Below are 18,101 nucleotides of genomic sequence, written 5' to 3'. Positions count from 1 at the left end.
CAGAGTTACTGCAGCTACAACCAGCCTGGCTCTGTGGAACTCTTTGTGGATTAAAGCCTGTTGTACAGTCTTTACCTTGTGAATGTCTGATACTGTCAAACAGCGCACCACAATTTAATCCATCAAATGATTTTTTTTTCCCCACGACTGCCAAGGAAAAACCCCTGAGCGCAGGATCCTCGAAGTCAACCCACGCCACCCGGAAGCTCAGACATACTTCGAGATCTGGCGGCACGCGGTCGAAACAGTGATCGAGGCGCACGCTGGTGGCATTCTGGACTCAGATTGGAAGAGGTTGGTCCTACTCCGGTCAAAATTGGGTCCCCACGCCTTCCAGGCAACCAAAGGCTGTTCCATGTACAAGGACACAATGGACACTCTCAAGACCTTGTACAAACCCCCATGAATGCGGTCTTTGCAAGGTACCTCCACAATTCGGAGAGATGGCTGAGTCTTACCTGGGACACCTGCGAGAGTTGGCCCGACCGTGTCTGGCTGAACCCGGGGTAGGTGCAAAGGAGGTCAAGAGGCTGATCCGGCCATCTGTCAGAAGCTGCTGGAAGATAGTATCTATGCCCTGACCAAGACTGTGGAAGTGGTCAGAACCCTGGAAGCTGCAGGTCTGCACATCGAAGCCTTTGATTCTAGGTTCCCTCAGGCTCCCGTATGGCCGCCTCACACTGCAGCTGCAGCCCGAGACCGAGCTGGGGAGAACATCGCTGCGGCAGGCGCCCGATGCCCCTGTAAGTACTGTGGGTCCTGGTGTGGGTCAGACCAACGATAGCGCCAAAACTGCCTAGCTAGGAACCAGTACTGTTCCCAATGTGGCAAGAAAGGCCACTTTGCTAAAGTGTGCCTCTCAAAACCAGCCGGCAGCTCAGCGGCCCTCTATGACCTCCCCACCTCCCCTGCAGATCCCTCCATGTGTGCATGCCAGGTGGTGCCATTGTCCCAGCTACGACTTCTGCCTTCTCCGGCCCCGCCAGTGACGATCACAGTGTGTGCCCCATGCTCCCAGACCAGCCCGTGCCCTCGCCAGTGCCACTCACCAAGAACTACAGTGATGCCATTTCCGCTGGCCGTGATGACGTCACTTCCCCTGGTGCAACGAACACAGCTGGGAAAGGAGGCCAGCCACGCTGCGGGCCCCCGCGTGGCACTGCCATCTTGGGCTGGGCAGAGGCCAACTCGGAGGGCCCCCGACGACGACAGGGACAACATGGGCGATGACCAGGCTGCCCCACCGACGCTCCCCACGTCTCTGGACTCCATCAGTTGCCGCATGCCACACCCCACGATGACTTGGTCAACACTGGTGATGCCCAGGCCACCCTACCGATGCTCCCCACGCCTCTGGGCACCATAAATCGCCACACACAGCCAGAGAGCGACAACTCCAACCCCGAGATGGTCCTGGCTGCCACCAAGATGACCAGGGACATCCCTCATGACCTCGGGCGCTCTGTGAAGGACGTACAAGTCAACGGGCAGGTAACAAAGTGCCTGTTCGACAGTGGCACCACTGAGAGTTTCATTCACCCAAGCGCAGCCCACTCCCGGAAATTAAAAGTTCACCCCACCACCTTCTCGATTGCCCTCGCCGCCAAGGACAAGACTGTTGGTACCCTCGGGCACTGCTCGGCCAATATAACTGTGGGAGGGGAGACATGCACGGGGTTCAGGCTCCTGGTCGTGCCCAAACTCTGCGCCCCAGTCCTCCTGGGCCTAGATTTACAGTGCCACCTGCAGAGTGTCACCCTTGCCTTCGGGGAGGCCCAAACTCCACTCACGTTACACAGCGCACCAACCTACCAGCCCTGGCCAATTTTCAGCCTCTCCACACTATGCATCATCTCCCCTGGTACTCTTTGCACATCTTACGCTAGGCTGCAAGCCGGTCGCCGCCAGAAGTAGGCGTTATTGTGCCGCAGACAGAGACTTTATCAAGGTGGAGGTGCAGCGACTCCTGGCGGAAGGTGTCATAGACCCCTGATGCCAGCCCCCCCACTTCCCCTCCAACGGGTGACCAGGAGCCAGTCCTACGACGGTCACAGAGACTCCGGCGGCCGCCAGATCGTCTCAATCTATAAATCGTGTATTTTGTATTGTTGGTACGATTCGTTGTTACTGCCTTCCCTCCCCCCGGGACAAATTTTAAAGAAGGGAGTGAATGTGGTGGTACACCACCGGCCTACTGCCGGGGGCAACCTCTGTTCCTGCAGGAGTATACTGCTGGACTACTGCAGGGGGCAACCTCTGTACCTGCAGGAGAGTAAAGGAGACAGGACTACACCTGGCCAACTGTCAATCAGTCGACCTGAATGGATCAAGCCCCACCCGGTCGGGTGTCAATCACCCTCCAGGATATAAGCCTGCACTGGCCTCCGAAATCTCTCAGAGTTACTGTAGCTACAGCCAGTCTGGCTCTGTGGAAGTCTTTGTGGATTAAAGCCTGTTATACAGTCTTTACCTTGTGTGTGTCTGATTCTGTCTAACAGCGCACCACACCGCCGTTCCCCGACACTCCCCACTGCCGAGCACTGCCATAACCCACCCAGACATTCTACAATTGTAGAGCCTGAAGTTCCCGCTCCTACCTGGTAGGCCGAAGTTTTATTTTCCTGGTTTTTTTTTACTTACTTAATTTACAGCTTTGTTACTTGACAATTGGGGTGTTTTAAAAAAAATGTTGGGATGTTGCTGCAAGGCCCGGGAAGCCCAGAAATTGGGGTTGATTTATACGCTGGGGAGTGGGGGGTCCAACCTATCTGCCAGTTGATTTGCACACTGAAATATACAGTCATAAGAATATAGATACCAAGCCACATGCAGCAGTTAAAACAGGCAACATCCATACGTTTGAGGAAAGATCAATTCATATAAAGAGGAGCCATAACATAGGGATCCAAGGGCAGAGACTGAGAAGGGATGTGAAGTTTGAGTAAATATCCTGGCTCTGTAGAATATTTTCCATGCATTAATTGAATTCAATAAAAGAATTTAAGTATTATCAGCAATGTTGTTTAATTGATGAGAGGATAACATACAAACCAAGTGAACACAATTTAACTGAACTCCATATACTTGCAGAAACTGCAGTTGAAGAAGATGCAAGGATTGTACTGTATTTCTTCTATTCGGTAAGCACAAGAAACAGGAATTTAAAAGTCCAACAAGCCTATGCAAGCTCCTTAAAATAACTCAAAGTTTAATTCAAAACCAGGGGTTTTCCTCGCTGGGGCCTCATTTCTGTGAGGCGCGCTTGACAAAGTGGTGACTTTCGGTCTTCCTTACGGTAGACAAAGTTAAAAATAAATTCATGTATGTTCCATTCTATGTGTAGTATTACATGACAATAATGGAACCTTTTACCCTGTACAGTACTTTACCCAGAGCTTAGTTAGAGTTGGGCAGTCTTCAGAAATGGACCCTTCAGGCATCTATATTTCTACCATCACATATTACAAATTTCAAATATATACACATTTATTATTTAATAATAAATACAGAATTAAGTTATTTCACATTTTAAGATAGTGATTTTCAGTTTGAAATTGCTGTATTACAAAAAGATAATCTCCCAATTTGTTCTTAGGGCAATTACCTTAATTAAGAGTCAGTGAAAAGGGATCTGTCTACCCTATCAAGTCCAATACAAATTGAAATTCTTCTGTTAAACAACTCAATCCTCTCTACTCCAGGAAGAATAAAACCACCTTCCCTTAGAATGTTCACTAGTACCTTTTACATTATTAATAAATATCCACTCGTCATTCTACATCAACTTGATAACCGTTAACATCTTGTGCATGGAATTAGATGCAAAACTATATTTGATCAAGCTTCAGCACAATTTATTTTTGTGTGTCTCCACTTGTACAACACAAACTTCTGAATGTTTTAAAAATATTTATAGAAAATATTCTACAGAGCCAGGATATTTACTCAAACTTCACATCCCTTCTCAGTCTCTGCCCTTGGATCCCTATGTTATTTTAATTTCTCCTATATCAAAATGTGTTTGTGAAACTTCACTTGAGAGGGGATAGAAACATGATAGGAGACAATAAGAAAGGCTGTTTCTCTAGTTTCTGTGAGCCTCACCCAGACTGACCTGTCATCTGCCTTCTCCACTGCTTTGAAGCTGGCTGTCACCTTATAACCCATCTCTTCCAGTGACAATTAATATAATTCCTGATTATATTGGGAAGTTTCCATCAATGCCAACCTTTCTGGCCTATGGTCACTTGATTAATCACTTTCCCCTTTTGGCTAGGTGTACAACATTTGCAAACCTACAGTCCCCAAGAACCCTCCCTCATCCAAGTACACTATAAATCAGTGGCCAGCATCTCTTCTATTTCCACATTTATTCCCCTGAATTGAGTGAATTTTCTACTTTGAGAAATATCATTGCATCTTTTCAACTGAAGCAGTGAGAAAGGCATGGCAACACGAACATGAAAGAAATTTTCAGTTCATCTGTTAATGAGGGACTCGTTCATTACAGATAAACTTGAAAGGCAATGTATTCATCTAAATGTACTCAAAACTCTCGAGAACCAGAGGGAAATAGATTTAGTTTCCCACTAATGAAATTTCATGTTTTAAAAACTGCTGTCAAAAAGCAGTTTGGGATCCAACTTTCCGTGGACATACTTTAAAGCTTGGTTACGTATCCAAACCTTCAAGAACACAATTGGAAACTGGAATGGAGAAAGCACAGGGCAGCACAGTTGATGCAATGCCTTTACAGAGCCAGTGATCGGGATCAGGGTTCAAATACCACGCTGGAGTTGGTACGTTCTCCCCATGTCTGCGTGGGTTTACCTGAGTGCTCCAGTTTCCTCCCACTGTTCGAAATTGGGTGTAAATTGGGTGGGTTGGATTCGTGGGCCGAAATTGCCTATTAATGTGCAGTATGTCTAAATTTAAAATTTATGTGGCAGCTACTCACAGAATTCCACAAACTTATGGCATAGGAGGTGGTCATTCAGCTCCTCATATCCATACTGGATTTAGACTGAATAATCCCAGTTTGCAGCTCCCTATCGGCAATTTTGCTGATTATAACACATCATATGCTCAGCTAGACAAGTTTCTTCCTCGAATGAATGAAGAGAAGCTGGAGAACATTGGGTCAGACATGTCCATAGATAGAAATCATCACTCAACATTTTGAATGTTATGTTTCTTCCTTAGCCATCTTCTGAGTCAATGTATTCTAGACTTTCACTGGGTTGAAGAGACTTAGTCAAGAGCCTTTTTAATTTTTCTATCTTAAATCTGTGCTTTCCCAATGACAAGACTTTTATATTACCCATAATACTTATGGAAGTGCACTTTCTCTATTCACCATAAAACCTTGATAACTTTATTCATGTCAGTTAAAGTTCCCACTGACCACACCCCTCCCCCCAACCCCACACACACCAACCCCACTGTTCTGAAGAAAACTACTAAAAGCTATTCTTTCTTCAGAACTAATCTTAAGGCCTGGTGAAGATGGGTTTTCTATAGAGTTATATAAAGTTTTTTATGCTGATGTATCTTCTATTTATAAGGATGTATTACAACAAACTTATAATACTTTAAAATTACCCGAGTCTTGTTCTAACGCAATAATTACGGTTACACCAAAAAAAGATAAAGACCCTTTACAGGTTTCTTCTTATAGACCAATATCGTTGTTAAATGTAGATTATAAAATTGTAGCTAAAATTATGGCTAATAGATTAGCTCAATATCTGCCTAAATTTATACATGGTGATCGATAAAAAATAGGTATGTGTCAGATAATATTTTACGGTTAATAACTTTGATAAATAAATCTAAATTTCAGTTGAATTATCCAATAGCGGTTTCATTGGATGCAGAAAAGGCTTTTGATAGAGTGGAATGGAAGTTTCTGTTCAAAGTACTTGAGAAATTTCGTTTTGGTTCTTCATTTATTGGATTGATAAAGGCTTTATATAATAGCCCGAAGGCTAGAATTGCTGTTAATGGCCAAATTTCAGAATCTTTTAGTTTGACAAGATCTAATAGACAAGGATGTCCGTTGTCACCTGCTTTATTTGCTATAGTTATTGAACCTTTAGCACAATTAATACGTCAAAATGAAAATGTTAAAGGTATGAGAGTTCTGAATGAGGAATATAAGATTAATTTATTTGCTGATGATGTTTTATTATATTTGGTGGATCCGGATACTTCTTTACCTGCAATTCAAGAATGTTTAGAAATTTATGGCCAGTTATCTGGTTATAAAGTAAATTGGCCTAAAAGTGAAATGTTGCCAATTTGTAAAGATGATTATTCAGTGTATAAAAATATTACAAATTTGAAGTGGACTACACAAATTAAATATTTAGGAATTAATGTTAATACAAAATTTCAAGAATTATACTCAATTAATTATCTTCCTTTAATAAAAAGGATTAAATTAGATTTGATTCGGTGGATCTACCTTTGGGTTTACTAGGGAGGATTAATACCATAAAAATGAATATTTTTCCTAGAATACAATATCTGTTTCAATCAATTCCTTATTTTTAAAAAAAATTTCTTTAAGGACTTATATAAAGCGATTAGAGAATTCTTATGGAAGGGAAAATTTCTGAGAGTAGCAATGAGAAAATTGATGTGGGATTTTCAATTTGGAGGTTTAGGATTACCGAATTTTCAGCATTATTACGAAGCAGCTCAATTTAAATTTCTTAGTGCATTAATGAATATGGACGAGCCACCTAGTTGGGTAAAGATAGAAGTGGCGGTTATTTTAGAAAAATTTCCTCATGAGTTTTTGTTTCGATGGAATAAAAATTTACTACGAACTTACGATGTGCCAATATTGAAACATTTATTGAATTTATGGACAAGTAAACTTAAAAAATTGGGACTTAAAAATATATATTCTGGAAGATTGCCATTATATAATAATCAACTTGTTCCTTTTACGGTCTCCAATGCCACTTTGAAACAATGGGAAAAGAAGGGAATAAAAAATTTATCTGATTGTTTTTCTGAGGGTTGTTTTTGTTCCTTTGACGAATTACAAAGGAAATATGGTATTAGTGGAAATTCTATATTTGTATATTATCAATTAAGATCTTTTGTAAGACAGTTATGTGGTCGACATATGATTTTATTACCTGAATCTAGTTTTGAAGAATATGTACTTTCAATACCAAAAAAGGGATATATATCTGATTTGTATTGTATTTTACAAGAAATTGATAGTAAAAAAGATTGGGATAAAGATAAGTTGAAATGGGAAAAAGATTTAGGACATAAAATAGCTGAAGAAGCTTGGATGGAAATTTGTCAGAATAGTATTCGGAAATTAATTAACACTAGACTAGCGATGATTAATTATAATTTTATTCATCAGCTATATTTAACGGCGGAGAAATTAAAAAAAATTGGTCTTAGTAAGTTGGATTCTTGTTTTCGATGTGATCAGACGGCCAATACTTTTTTTGCATACTGTTTGGCTTTGTGATCGATTGCAACAGTTTTGGAAAGGTATTCAATCTATTTTTAACAGTTTATATAATATTCATCTTGTATTAGATCCCGATATATTTTTTATTAGGGAACATGCAATCATTAATTGATTAGGTTTAGAGGATTATCAGATTTCCTTTATCTATTTAGCTTTAGTCGTGGCTAAGAAATGTATAGCACTTACTTGGAAAGATAAAAATATACTAACTTTAGATAAGTGGTATTTGGAGATGAAATTTTGTTTGACTATGGAAAGGATATCTTTTTCAATTCAGGATAGGATGTCTTTTTATAAGTTAAAGTGGACTCCGTTTGCTAATTATATGCATTTAAGTTTGATTTAAATATATGTTTAAGCGTGATATTTTAGTATTGATAAAAAAATTTGTTGTTGTTAGAATTTTTTTAGGTTAAGTTTTATCTCTTTTTTTGTAAGTGGGTATTTTTTTTTCCATATATAATATTGTTAATTTTATTAACTCTTCACTCTTTATTTTTGGGGGGGGGGAGGGTTGGACTAATTTTAAGTTAGATTACTAATATTGTGTTACAATTAACGGGGGGGGGGTATTTTGTGTAGTTTTCTGATGTAATATTGTAATCATACCATTTTAATTTTTTTTTAATTTTTCTTTAAATGTAATTCTCTATTGTATTCATGTTATAAAATTTTAAATAAAGTCTTCAAAAAAAAGAACTAATCTTAAGGCCTGATAAAACCAAGTTTTCTTAGCACCATCTCCAATAATACATCTCACATAGTTGTTGATATGTGATCAGAACAATCTTCCCAGTGTTTTATACAGCCTGCCAAGACAATTACAGGTCTATCTGAGATGCCATTTACATTACTAAAATACCCATTAGTATTAAGGATCTATGGTTAAGGACCAAGGTCTCCCTCTTCTTCCACACTTCACCGGTGGAAGAGGCAGGTACAATAGAATCTTTTAAGAGATATTAGGTACATGCTGATAAAAATGGAGAATTATATAGTAGGGAAACTCTAGGATTTGTTAGAGGAGGTTATTAGGTCAGCAAAACACTGTGGACAGAAAGCCCTGTACTGTGCTATAGATTTTTATGTTCTAATTTCTATGTTCCCAATATAACACTTGTGTATTCTCTTGCCTTGCTCAATCACTTCAAATTATTCAACAGCCTCATCACCATCAACAACAGAACAAATTGTAAACTGTCTACCCAGACTTCAATATCCTACTATTTACAAATTGATAGCATAAAAACAGGAACAATCCCCAAGGAACCCCAGTGTATGCAGCCTTTCAGTCACTTAAGCTGAAAACCATTGATGCATGGCAGTGAATTGTTTCAAAGTGATAGCAATTCAATAAGGGAGCATAGCCTTGCACTCTGAAGGCAAATGGGTAATTCTGTCCTTGCCAGAGACACTCCCACCCTGAGAAACCTCCCCAACAAGTGAAATTGTGCAAATGCAATAAAACATGAGAAGTTTTTTTTATATCAAGACCTTTAGTGACATGTTTGAATTTGCTTGCATCCATTCTTTAGTAATCTAATATTCTCCTGCCCAGACTCTTCCCATGTTCAGTATTTGCCTCTATCTTGTGTCAAAATAATACGATGATACCGTGTACAGCAAATAACCTCAATGTATTATTTACCTACAGTTTTTTTTAAAAGTCACATCAGATTAAAATCAATATAGAAATAAAGTTCCCAAAAATGAACATCTTTTCTTTACCATGTCAGTCAACGTCTCAACAGCAAAAGCAATTTGGTGAAAGAACAATCTACAATAGATATCAATTGGACCTTCTATTGTTCATGCAGAATTATCAGTTTGTGTGCAGCATTTTAGTTTTCTCCTGACTAACTTGCTGCATTTAACTTCACTCTATTTCCAGGAAAAGTGCAGAGAACAAAACAAAGGACTCCACATCACCTTTGTTGACCTCACCAAAGCCTTTGACACCGTGAGCAGGCAAGGGCTTTGGCAAATACTAGAGCGCCTCGGATCCACCCCCCCCCCCCTCCAAGTTCCTCAACATGGTTACCCAACTGCACGAAAACCAACAAGGTCGGGTCAGATACAGCAATGAGCTCTCTGAACCTTTCTCCATTAACAATGGCGTGAAGCAAGGCTGCGTCCTCGCACCAACCCTCTTTTCAATCTTCTTCAGCATGATGCTGAAACAAGCCAACAAAGACCTCAACAATGAAGACAGTGTTTACATTCGGTACCGCACGGATGGCAGTCTCTTCAATCTGAGGCGCCTGCAAGCTCACACCAAGACACAAGAGCAACTTGTCCGTGAACTACTCTTTGCAGATGATGCATGATGCCGCTTTAGTTGCCCATTCAGAGCCAGCTCTTCAGCGCTTGACGTCCTGTTTTGCGGAAAATGCCAAAATGTTTGGCCTGGAAGCCAGCCTGAAGAAAACTGAGGTCCTCCATCAGCCAGCTCCCCACCATGACCACCAGCCACCCCCCCCCCCAACATCTCCATCAGGCACACTGAACTCAAAATGGTCAACCAGTTTACCTACCTCGGCTGCACCATTTCATCGGATGGAAGGATCGACAAAGAGATAGACAACAGACTCACCAAGGCAAATAGCGCCTTTGGAAGACTACACAAAAGAGTCTGGAAAAACAACCACCTGAAGAAACACACAAAGATCAGCATGTACATAGCCGTTGTCATACCTATGCTCCTATTCGGCTCCGAATCATGGGTCCTCTACCGACATCACCTACAGCTCCTAGAACGCTTCCTTCAGTGCTGTCTCCACTCCATCCTCAACATTCATTGGAATGACTTCATCACCAACATCGAAGTACTCGAGCTGGCAGAGTTCGCAAGCATCGAATCCATGCTGCTGAAGACCCAACTGCGCTGGGTGGGTCATGTCTCCAGAATGGAGGACCATCGCCTTACCAAGATCATGTTCTATGGCGAGCTCTCCACTGGCCACCGAGACAGAGGTGCACCAAAGAAGAGGTACAAGGACTGCCTAAAGAAATCTCTTGGTGCCTGCCACATTGACCACCGCCAGTGGGCTGATATCGCCTCCAACCGTGCATCTTGGCGCCTCACAGTTCGGCGGGCAGCAACCTCCTTTGAAGAAGACCGCAGAGCCCACCTCACTGACCAAAGACAAAGGAGGAAAAACCCAACACCCAACCCCAACCAACCAATTTTCCCTTACAACCGCAGCAACCATGCCTGCCTGTCCCACATCGGATTTGTCAGTCACCAACGAGCCTGCAGCAGACGTGGACATACCCCTCCATAAATCTTCGTCTTCGAAGCCAAGCCAAAGAAAGAAGATTTCTGTAAAGAAATTAGCTATTTGTTAAATCAGTAGTATCGTCTGCAAGGTCTTACTAAATTATGGATGCATTTCCAAAAATAGCAACGGTGGACAAAATTATGGAAAAGTAATGTTTCCCTTCTAATAATTGCAGTAATTTTTGAACAAGAATATCCAGAGACCCCAGAAACATGAGTTCTGATGATCTTTGGAAATGTGATATTGGATGACCCATTGTGATAGAGCTCTGATATTCCAAGATCCACAACTTCTACGGTACTGTAATTTAATTTGAGCATCTATCGTGTGCTAGCTACACCATTTTTGACAGACAACCACAGTTTGAGTTCCAATCTCTCCATGCCTCAGTGTGACAACACTGCTCGGCAACAGTTCAGTAACAGGAATGCAAATTTTTAAGAAGTCCTTCAACTTTCCCTTGTTGAATTATACAAAAAAAACTCCATTTTACATCCTAATTAAGAACTGCTAAAAATATCAGGAAACCATGGGATCTAAAATGTTATTTTCTATCCAAAATTAGGCATCTCCTCCTTACCCCTTGGTGGAAAAAAAACTACTGACTTGTTGCCAAATTAACAACATTTCTAAACCAATTGCTATACGATGCCCTTAAACCTTCTGCTGGATATAACTTTGGAAATATTAAAAATTGTAAACATTACAGATGTTTCCATGTTCTGTTCATTTTAAAACAACCTGTTAAGGTGGCATTCATTTCTATATCTTTGAAAATGTCTTATCATTTTGAAATACTGAGAGATGTGGATAATTGTGATTGATCCTATAATTTTACAGACCAAACTTTCAAAATTAAGCCAAGATTGAATGCAGAATTTTTAACCATTTGGTCAAATGCTTGTAATAACACGTTCATTCAAAAATACTTTTCAGGAGTAAATTGACACTAAAGCAGAACCAAGATGGCACCAGTATAAATAATGTAATCTGATCAATTGAGAGCCAACAGGCAAATATGGCTGAGAGCCAAAGGGCAGGGGTGGAGGGGGATAGAGAAACATCGGTCTGGAAACCCCATTAATGATTCGCTGTTCTTGAATTTTCTTTTGCCTTCGCTTCTGCTTTTATTTTTTTAAAGTTTATTGCAGCCTTTGCATATTTTAATACCTAAATACTTACACAACACAATCTTCAGAAGGTAAAACATTCTACCAATTAATTGCTTTTTGTTTCGTGCTCTATTTTGCCTTTCAATTATAGAGAGCTATTATGAATGCAAATACACATGGTGAATAACTTGGAACTATATAAAGAAGCGACGTTAGTAAATCTTCATTGACAATGTGTGTTAACTATTCTGATGTTGAAGATAACATTCTAAACATTGGGACTTCATGTAATGATACAGTGGTCAGTAAAATATAAAAAAGGTAACATTTTAATAATTAAAATATTATGTGCCTAGATATATTTATGAATCAGTTCCAAAGATTTTAAAACTAGCATTAAACTAAATGTTACACCTATTCCAAAATACAAATAACTAATTTTCCACTTAAAATGTAAGATATCTTAAGTTTATAACCATGAATGATTTTTAGACCACAAAATATTCCAAAACACATGACTGAGAATATTATTAGTATTAATCCAAAAAAATCACAAAAGTATATGGATAATATCTTAATTGACTATTTCATAATATTAATTAGAACCTGATTGCCTATGGAAATGATGGCAGGAGAAATAGCTTTCCCGACATTACTAAGTTTAAGCGCGAGTTTATTAACTTCATGCTGCTAATAATATGGTAAAGAGGCTGGTAATTAGATTCAAATTCAACATACAAATCTGGTTGGTTAGAAACTTCAATGGCAAAACATTTTTTTTGTCTCGTGTACGATATACTACATTAAGTATACTTCATTTCATTCAATCAAGCATAGGAAGTTGATTGATTTTCCCCTGCCAAATTGATAGGGAAAAGGATGGATAATTTTGACTTAGACCTTTAATGTTATTAAGAACATGTAGAACATTTATTAAGAAGGTGTAAAAGAATATCTTGGGAACAACAAGTCTTCTGGTACAAGAGGGAGACTGACTTGGTTCGGTTCGTTACCTTCCAAACATATAAGAACTTAACTGCTGGAGATGGGTAGAAAGCAATCACCATTATGATCATTATGACCTGCCCAAAGTTCCTGTTGATATCTCTTAATCATGTCATTTTATTCATAATTGTTTTTAAATATGAATTAATGTTGCCTAAACATAGGTCAGAATTTTTCTATTCAGATTTGGCTTGCTTTTTAAAAACAAAACTCCAAAAAATCTGTCATAAAATATTGTCAACTTTCAATGTGTTTTGTTAAAATGGGAGTCAAACCATTTTAAATTGAATAGAAATCATGAATGGTGGCGAGTGACATAAGGATACTCCTGTTAATGTACATACAGCAAAATACTTAGAATTAAGTGATTGGATGCGAATTACAAAAATCTTTTGACACATTGAACATAAACACTTACATGAGCAGCAGTTACAAAGTTAGAAACTTCAAGTTCAGATATTTCATAATAATTACAGAGAAGCAGCATTTATATAATTGACTGGCATATCTGAACCTTTAGAGTCCTAAGCTTGACAGTGATGTTTGTCTAAAAAGTCTATATTTACTCCTAGACTTGCCATCTACATATATATAGTAAATCTATGGAGGTGCAAGAACTGTCCATTAAAGATTGTAAGAGGGACAATCTTAGTTATCATTGAAAATATCAGTTTGTATGAAGATTTTATTTTGCCCCTGACCAACCTGCTACATTCAAATTCACTGAATTTATGTATTAGCTGTTTGTTTAAAAACAGTATTGTCTGCGAGATCTTATGGATGTACAGGTATATCCAAAAATAGCAATTGTGGACAAAATTATAGAAAAGTGATGTTTTCTTTGTAATAATTGCAGTAATTTGCAAATGTCCACAAAGCAATGAACCAGAATTAGCAACTCTCTGCACAAATGCTGGGTTACCTGTTGAGTGTTTCCAGTAACAAAATAGTAATGAAAGCCTCAAGAAAGATTACTCTTTTAAAAAAGTGTTCCACACATTTTGTACCACTTATAACTTGAATGCACTTTGACTTAATGGTATCTTCAAGTATTTTAGAACTTAACTGCATTTAAAATTTTCAGATCAAATCCTTTTGTTTACAAGTTTTGAAAGTTTCTGAACAAGATTCCAAAAGGTCCACATGTCACACACAGCAAGCTGGTCCTTGAGTTAATTGGTCACTATTGCTTTCTTTCTCCATTGACATTTTGTGGGTAGGTCCTTTGGAGTTCCAGGTTTCCTCTTTTGACACACACACAACCTCAAAGCAGTGTAGTTTTGGGAATTAGTCACAGAAAGATACAACACAGAAACTGGTCCTTAAGTATATCATGTTCATGCAGACCATTAACCACCATTTACACTAATCAATGTCTGTCCCTTTTTTTAAAATTCTGCTCACAATCTCATCACCCTCACATCCCCCAAGATTCTACAGCACCAGGCAGGGCCTTAACTTTCCAAATGTACATCTTTGAGATGTTGGAGGAAACCAGTGCACCCAGGGGAAACTTACATGGTGGCAAGGACAAAATGCAAAATGCAATGCAAAATCCACACCTCACCGCATGATTGATCCCAGGTAACTATTGCTCACTGGTTATCACCACATCTACTTCACACCATCAGTGGTCAGCCAGACCACAGCTTGACTTTTCCTCAACTCAACTGATCCACATTCTTTGATACTCATAAACTAAAGAAAAGCTATTGAACAATTGTTTTTGTAGGAATCACTTTCAGAATTTCACAGACCTATGTTTTTGGGGGAAACTGCTTCTTAATTTTAATCTTAAATATCTTCAATCTAATTTTAAGATTATGCCATTAAAATAATCCTACCCGAAGAAACAATGTTCCTGTAGTAAAACACAAAAATCTGTAGACACTGGTTGAAGTAAAATCACAAAGCTAGATAAACCCAGCAGATCAAGTAGTGTCTTGTTTGGGACCCCAGACCATAGTGAGGGAGAAGGTGTGGGTACGTGTAGCACCCCCTGAAGTCACAGGGGAAGGTACTTTGGGGGGTGGGTCACGATTGGTGGGGTGGGATGAGTGCATGAGGGAGTCCCTAAGGAAGACAGAAAATGAGAGAAGGGAATAGATTCCTTGTAGGGGACAGGATGTGAGTAAGTGGTAGTCAATATAGTTTTGGGAGTTAGTGGGGTTGTCCATCTCCGATAATATTCTCCCCATTCTGGATTACTCCGTCTCCATCTCCAGAGACAAGCTTTTCACTGACATTTATTACAAACCCTCCAACTCCCACAACTACCTTAACTACACTTCTTCACACCCTGTCCCCTGCAAGGATCTAACCCCATCTCTCAATTTCTTCATCTGTGCTGCATCTGTTCCCAAAATGAGGTCTTCCTGTCCAGATCTTCTGAAATGTCTGCCTTCTTCCACAAACCTGGCTTCCTTTCCACCACTATCAACTCATTCCTCACCCACATCTCCTCCATGTCCCACTCATCTGCCCTGGCCCCCTCTTCCCCAAGACGCAATAAACATATCCTGACCTTATCCTCCTCCATCACCCGACAAGCCTCTGCATCCAACACATTATCCTCTGGAATTTCCGGCACTTACAAAAGGATCCCACTACCAGACACATCCCTTCTCTGCCTTCCTTAGGAATTGCTCCCTCCATGACTCCCTCATGCATTCATCCCTCCCCATTAATTTCCACTCCCCCCCCATCCTCCCCAGCACCTTCCCCTGTGACCACAGGACATGCCAGACGTGCCCACACCTCCTCCCTCACCATGGTCTGGGGCCTGAAACAGGCCTTTCAAGTGAAGCAACACTTCCCTTGTGTATCCACGGGATTGATTTACTGCATCCTATGCTCCCATTGTGGCCTTCACTACATCAGAGAGAATGGGTGCAGATTGGGAGATTGCTTCACTGAGCACGTCTGCTCCATCCACACCAGTGACAGAGATCTCCCAGTAGCCAACCATTTCAGTTCTGTTTCCCACTCCCATACTCGTGTCTGTCCATGGCCTTATGTACTATCCCACCAAGACCATCCCAAAATTGGAACAATAACACCTGATTTTCTATCTGGGTACTCTCCAGCCAGATGGCATTAACATTGACATTTCCAGTTTTTGCTGACCTGCTCTCCTCTTCCCCCTCCCCTTCCCAGTTCTCCTCCCTTCCTTCTCCTCTACTTATCCAGCCATCCCTCCTCCCCTAAATTGCTGCTGAACCCTCCCTCCCTTCTCCACCTATCACCTCCAGCCTTTGAAACCACACCTCCCCATAACCCTTTTGTTTGGACACCTCCCAACTTTTTTCCATACCTTGATGAAGGGCTTAAGCCCAAAACATCGGTTATGTAGTTTTACCTTTGCTATATAAAGACCGCAGAGCCCACCTCACTGACAAAAGGCAAAGGAGGAAAAACCCAACACCCAACCCCAACCCACCAATTTTCCCTTGCAACCGCTGCAACCGTGCCTGTCTGTCCCGCATCGGACTTGTCAGTCACCAACGAGCCTGCAGCAGACGTGGACATACCCCTCCATAAATCTTCGTCCGTGAAGCCAAGCCAAAGAAAAGAAAAAGAAAGAAGAAATATAAAGGACACTGCTTGACCTGCTGAGTTTCTCCAGCATTGTGTTTTTTTACAACGTTCCTGTATTTACCATGCTATTTTCCTTAATCATTTTAATAGCTTTGATTCAACTACCATTTAACCTTTTCAACACAAAACCGGTTAAATTAATAAACCTTATAAGCCAACTTAGTGTAAATCAGAAAATATTTTCTAGAAACTTGTTTCAACTTAATTGATGCATATTTGTCCAGGCATGATGAAAACTGAATTAACCTGAAAAAAGTATTTAATGAATGCAACAAAATAATAGGACTTTCTACCCATTCACGATATTAACACCAAGCTTCAATCATCCAGATGAATCATGCATGCAGAGATTTGTTTTACATCACACTTATAACTGACTGGATATGATCAATGGACCTACATTACACACGAGCTCCAGCCAGCCTATTTTAAAGAGTATTCTGCAGTAAACAAAGGTAAATCACATCAGAATAATGAACAATATCTAAAACAGGCATCTGAAAAAAATTCTAAAAGGACAGATGCAGTTTAAGAATCAACTGAAGAGAAAAATCCTCGTAATGATTCCTCATCTTGTGCAGTTAATTTTCAGGATCATTGCCAATTAAATATTAGATTCTCAAATTGCAGAGAAGCATAAAGAGTATTAGTGTATTATGTAATAAAGATTACCAAAATGCGACATCTTAAATACACTGACATTGCTCACAAGTGAAAGAAAAAAAAGACATTAATATAGTTTAGTAAGTGTATTCTGATTGCTATCCCTTGGAAAGGTTGAATGGAATCTAACTAATACTTCAAATAGTGATTGTATATTAACTGAGCATGTCTGTGGGAACTTTGGACTTGGCCAGAGAAAAATTCAACATTATTAAAATTTCCTAATTTATGACAAGTCACTTCATCAAATTTTGGTTTATAATGTTAAGTGGAAACAGAGTTATTCAAAATTGCATGGAGAAAATGTCCAGTTGTGGCCATTGGAATTGTAGGGGACACAACAAAATAACCACACAAGGAGTTTTTAGAGTGAATCAAACAGATTTATTCTTCTTCACCCGGGCAACCTTTTAAAACTTCTGGGAGTTGTAGTGCCACCATAGTGCCACAACACGCCCCCCCCCCCACCCTCCCAGAAATGGTAGAAAGGTTTGTCATCTTTTCGGTTGTTGATCTCTGTGACAGATTGTTGGCTGCTGAAGTGGGGAAGACGTCCACATGAGCTGGTTTATATCTGTCAATACTGAAAGATTGTGGCTTTGCTCCGATGTCTAAAATTCAGGTTGACCTAGTTTGTCTGTGTATCTTATAAGGCTCTTCATAGAGCATCTGTAAAGGTTGACCAAATGTTCCCCTACGGGTGAAGACAGTTTTTGAGGTCTTCAGGCACAAAGGAAGAGTGTTCTCTGTGTGACAATGGTGACATAGGGGTCAATTTTCCTACATTCTCCTTTAGCCTGCTCAACAGTTCCTTAGGATCATCACTGGAGTTGGAATGGTAGGGGACGAACACCCCTGGAACCACCAACTGTGCACCATACATGAGCTCCACAGATGAAGCTTAGAGATCCTCCTTTGGAGTTGTTCTAATGCCCAGTA

The 18,101-nt window shown here is 40.1% G+C and overlaps 1 protein-coding gene across 14 annotated transcripts in view; it reads right to left on the bottom strand.

Moving 5' to 3' along the window:
• Nucleotides 1-18,101, bottom strand: part of LOC138737104 (disabled homolog 2-interacting protein-like) — a 592,760-nt gene that overhangs the window by 270,836 nt on the left and 303,823 nt on the right. For 8 of the 14 annotated variants that reach the window (XM_069887658.1, XM_069887625.1, XM_069887641.1 and 5 more), the window contains one exon: nucleotides 10,779-10,826. The exons of 5 other annotated variants lie outside the window; for them this stretch is intronic. In XM_069887658.1, coding sequence (XP_069743759.1) covers nucleotides 10,779-10,826 — 48 coding nt within the window. Of the gene's footprint in view, nucleotides 1-10,778; nucleotides 10,827-18,101 lie in introns of those variants that run through there. One more of the 14 variants, XM_069887725.1, reaches the window with a different exon arrangement.

This window comes from Narcine bancroftii, chromosome 1 (assembly GCF_036971445.1).
Source record: "Narcine bancroftii isolate sNarBan1 chromosome 1, sNarBan1.hap1, whole genome shotgun sequence".
NCBI lineage: Eukaryota > Metazoa > Chordata > Chondrichthyes > Torpediniformes > Narcinidae > Narcine > Narcine bancroftii.
Note: the sequence above shows the minus strand (reverse complement) of the source record. Positions and strands in the feature narration are given on the sequence as shown.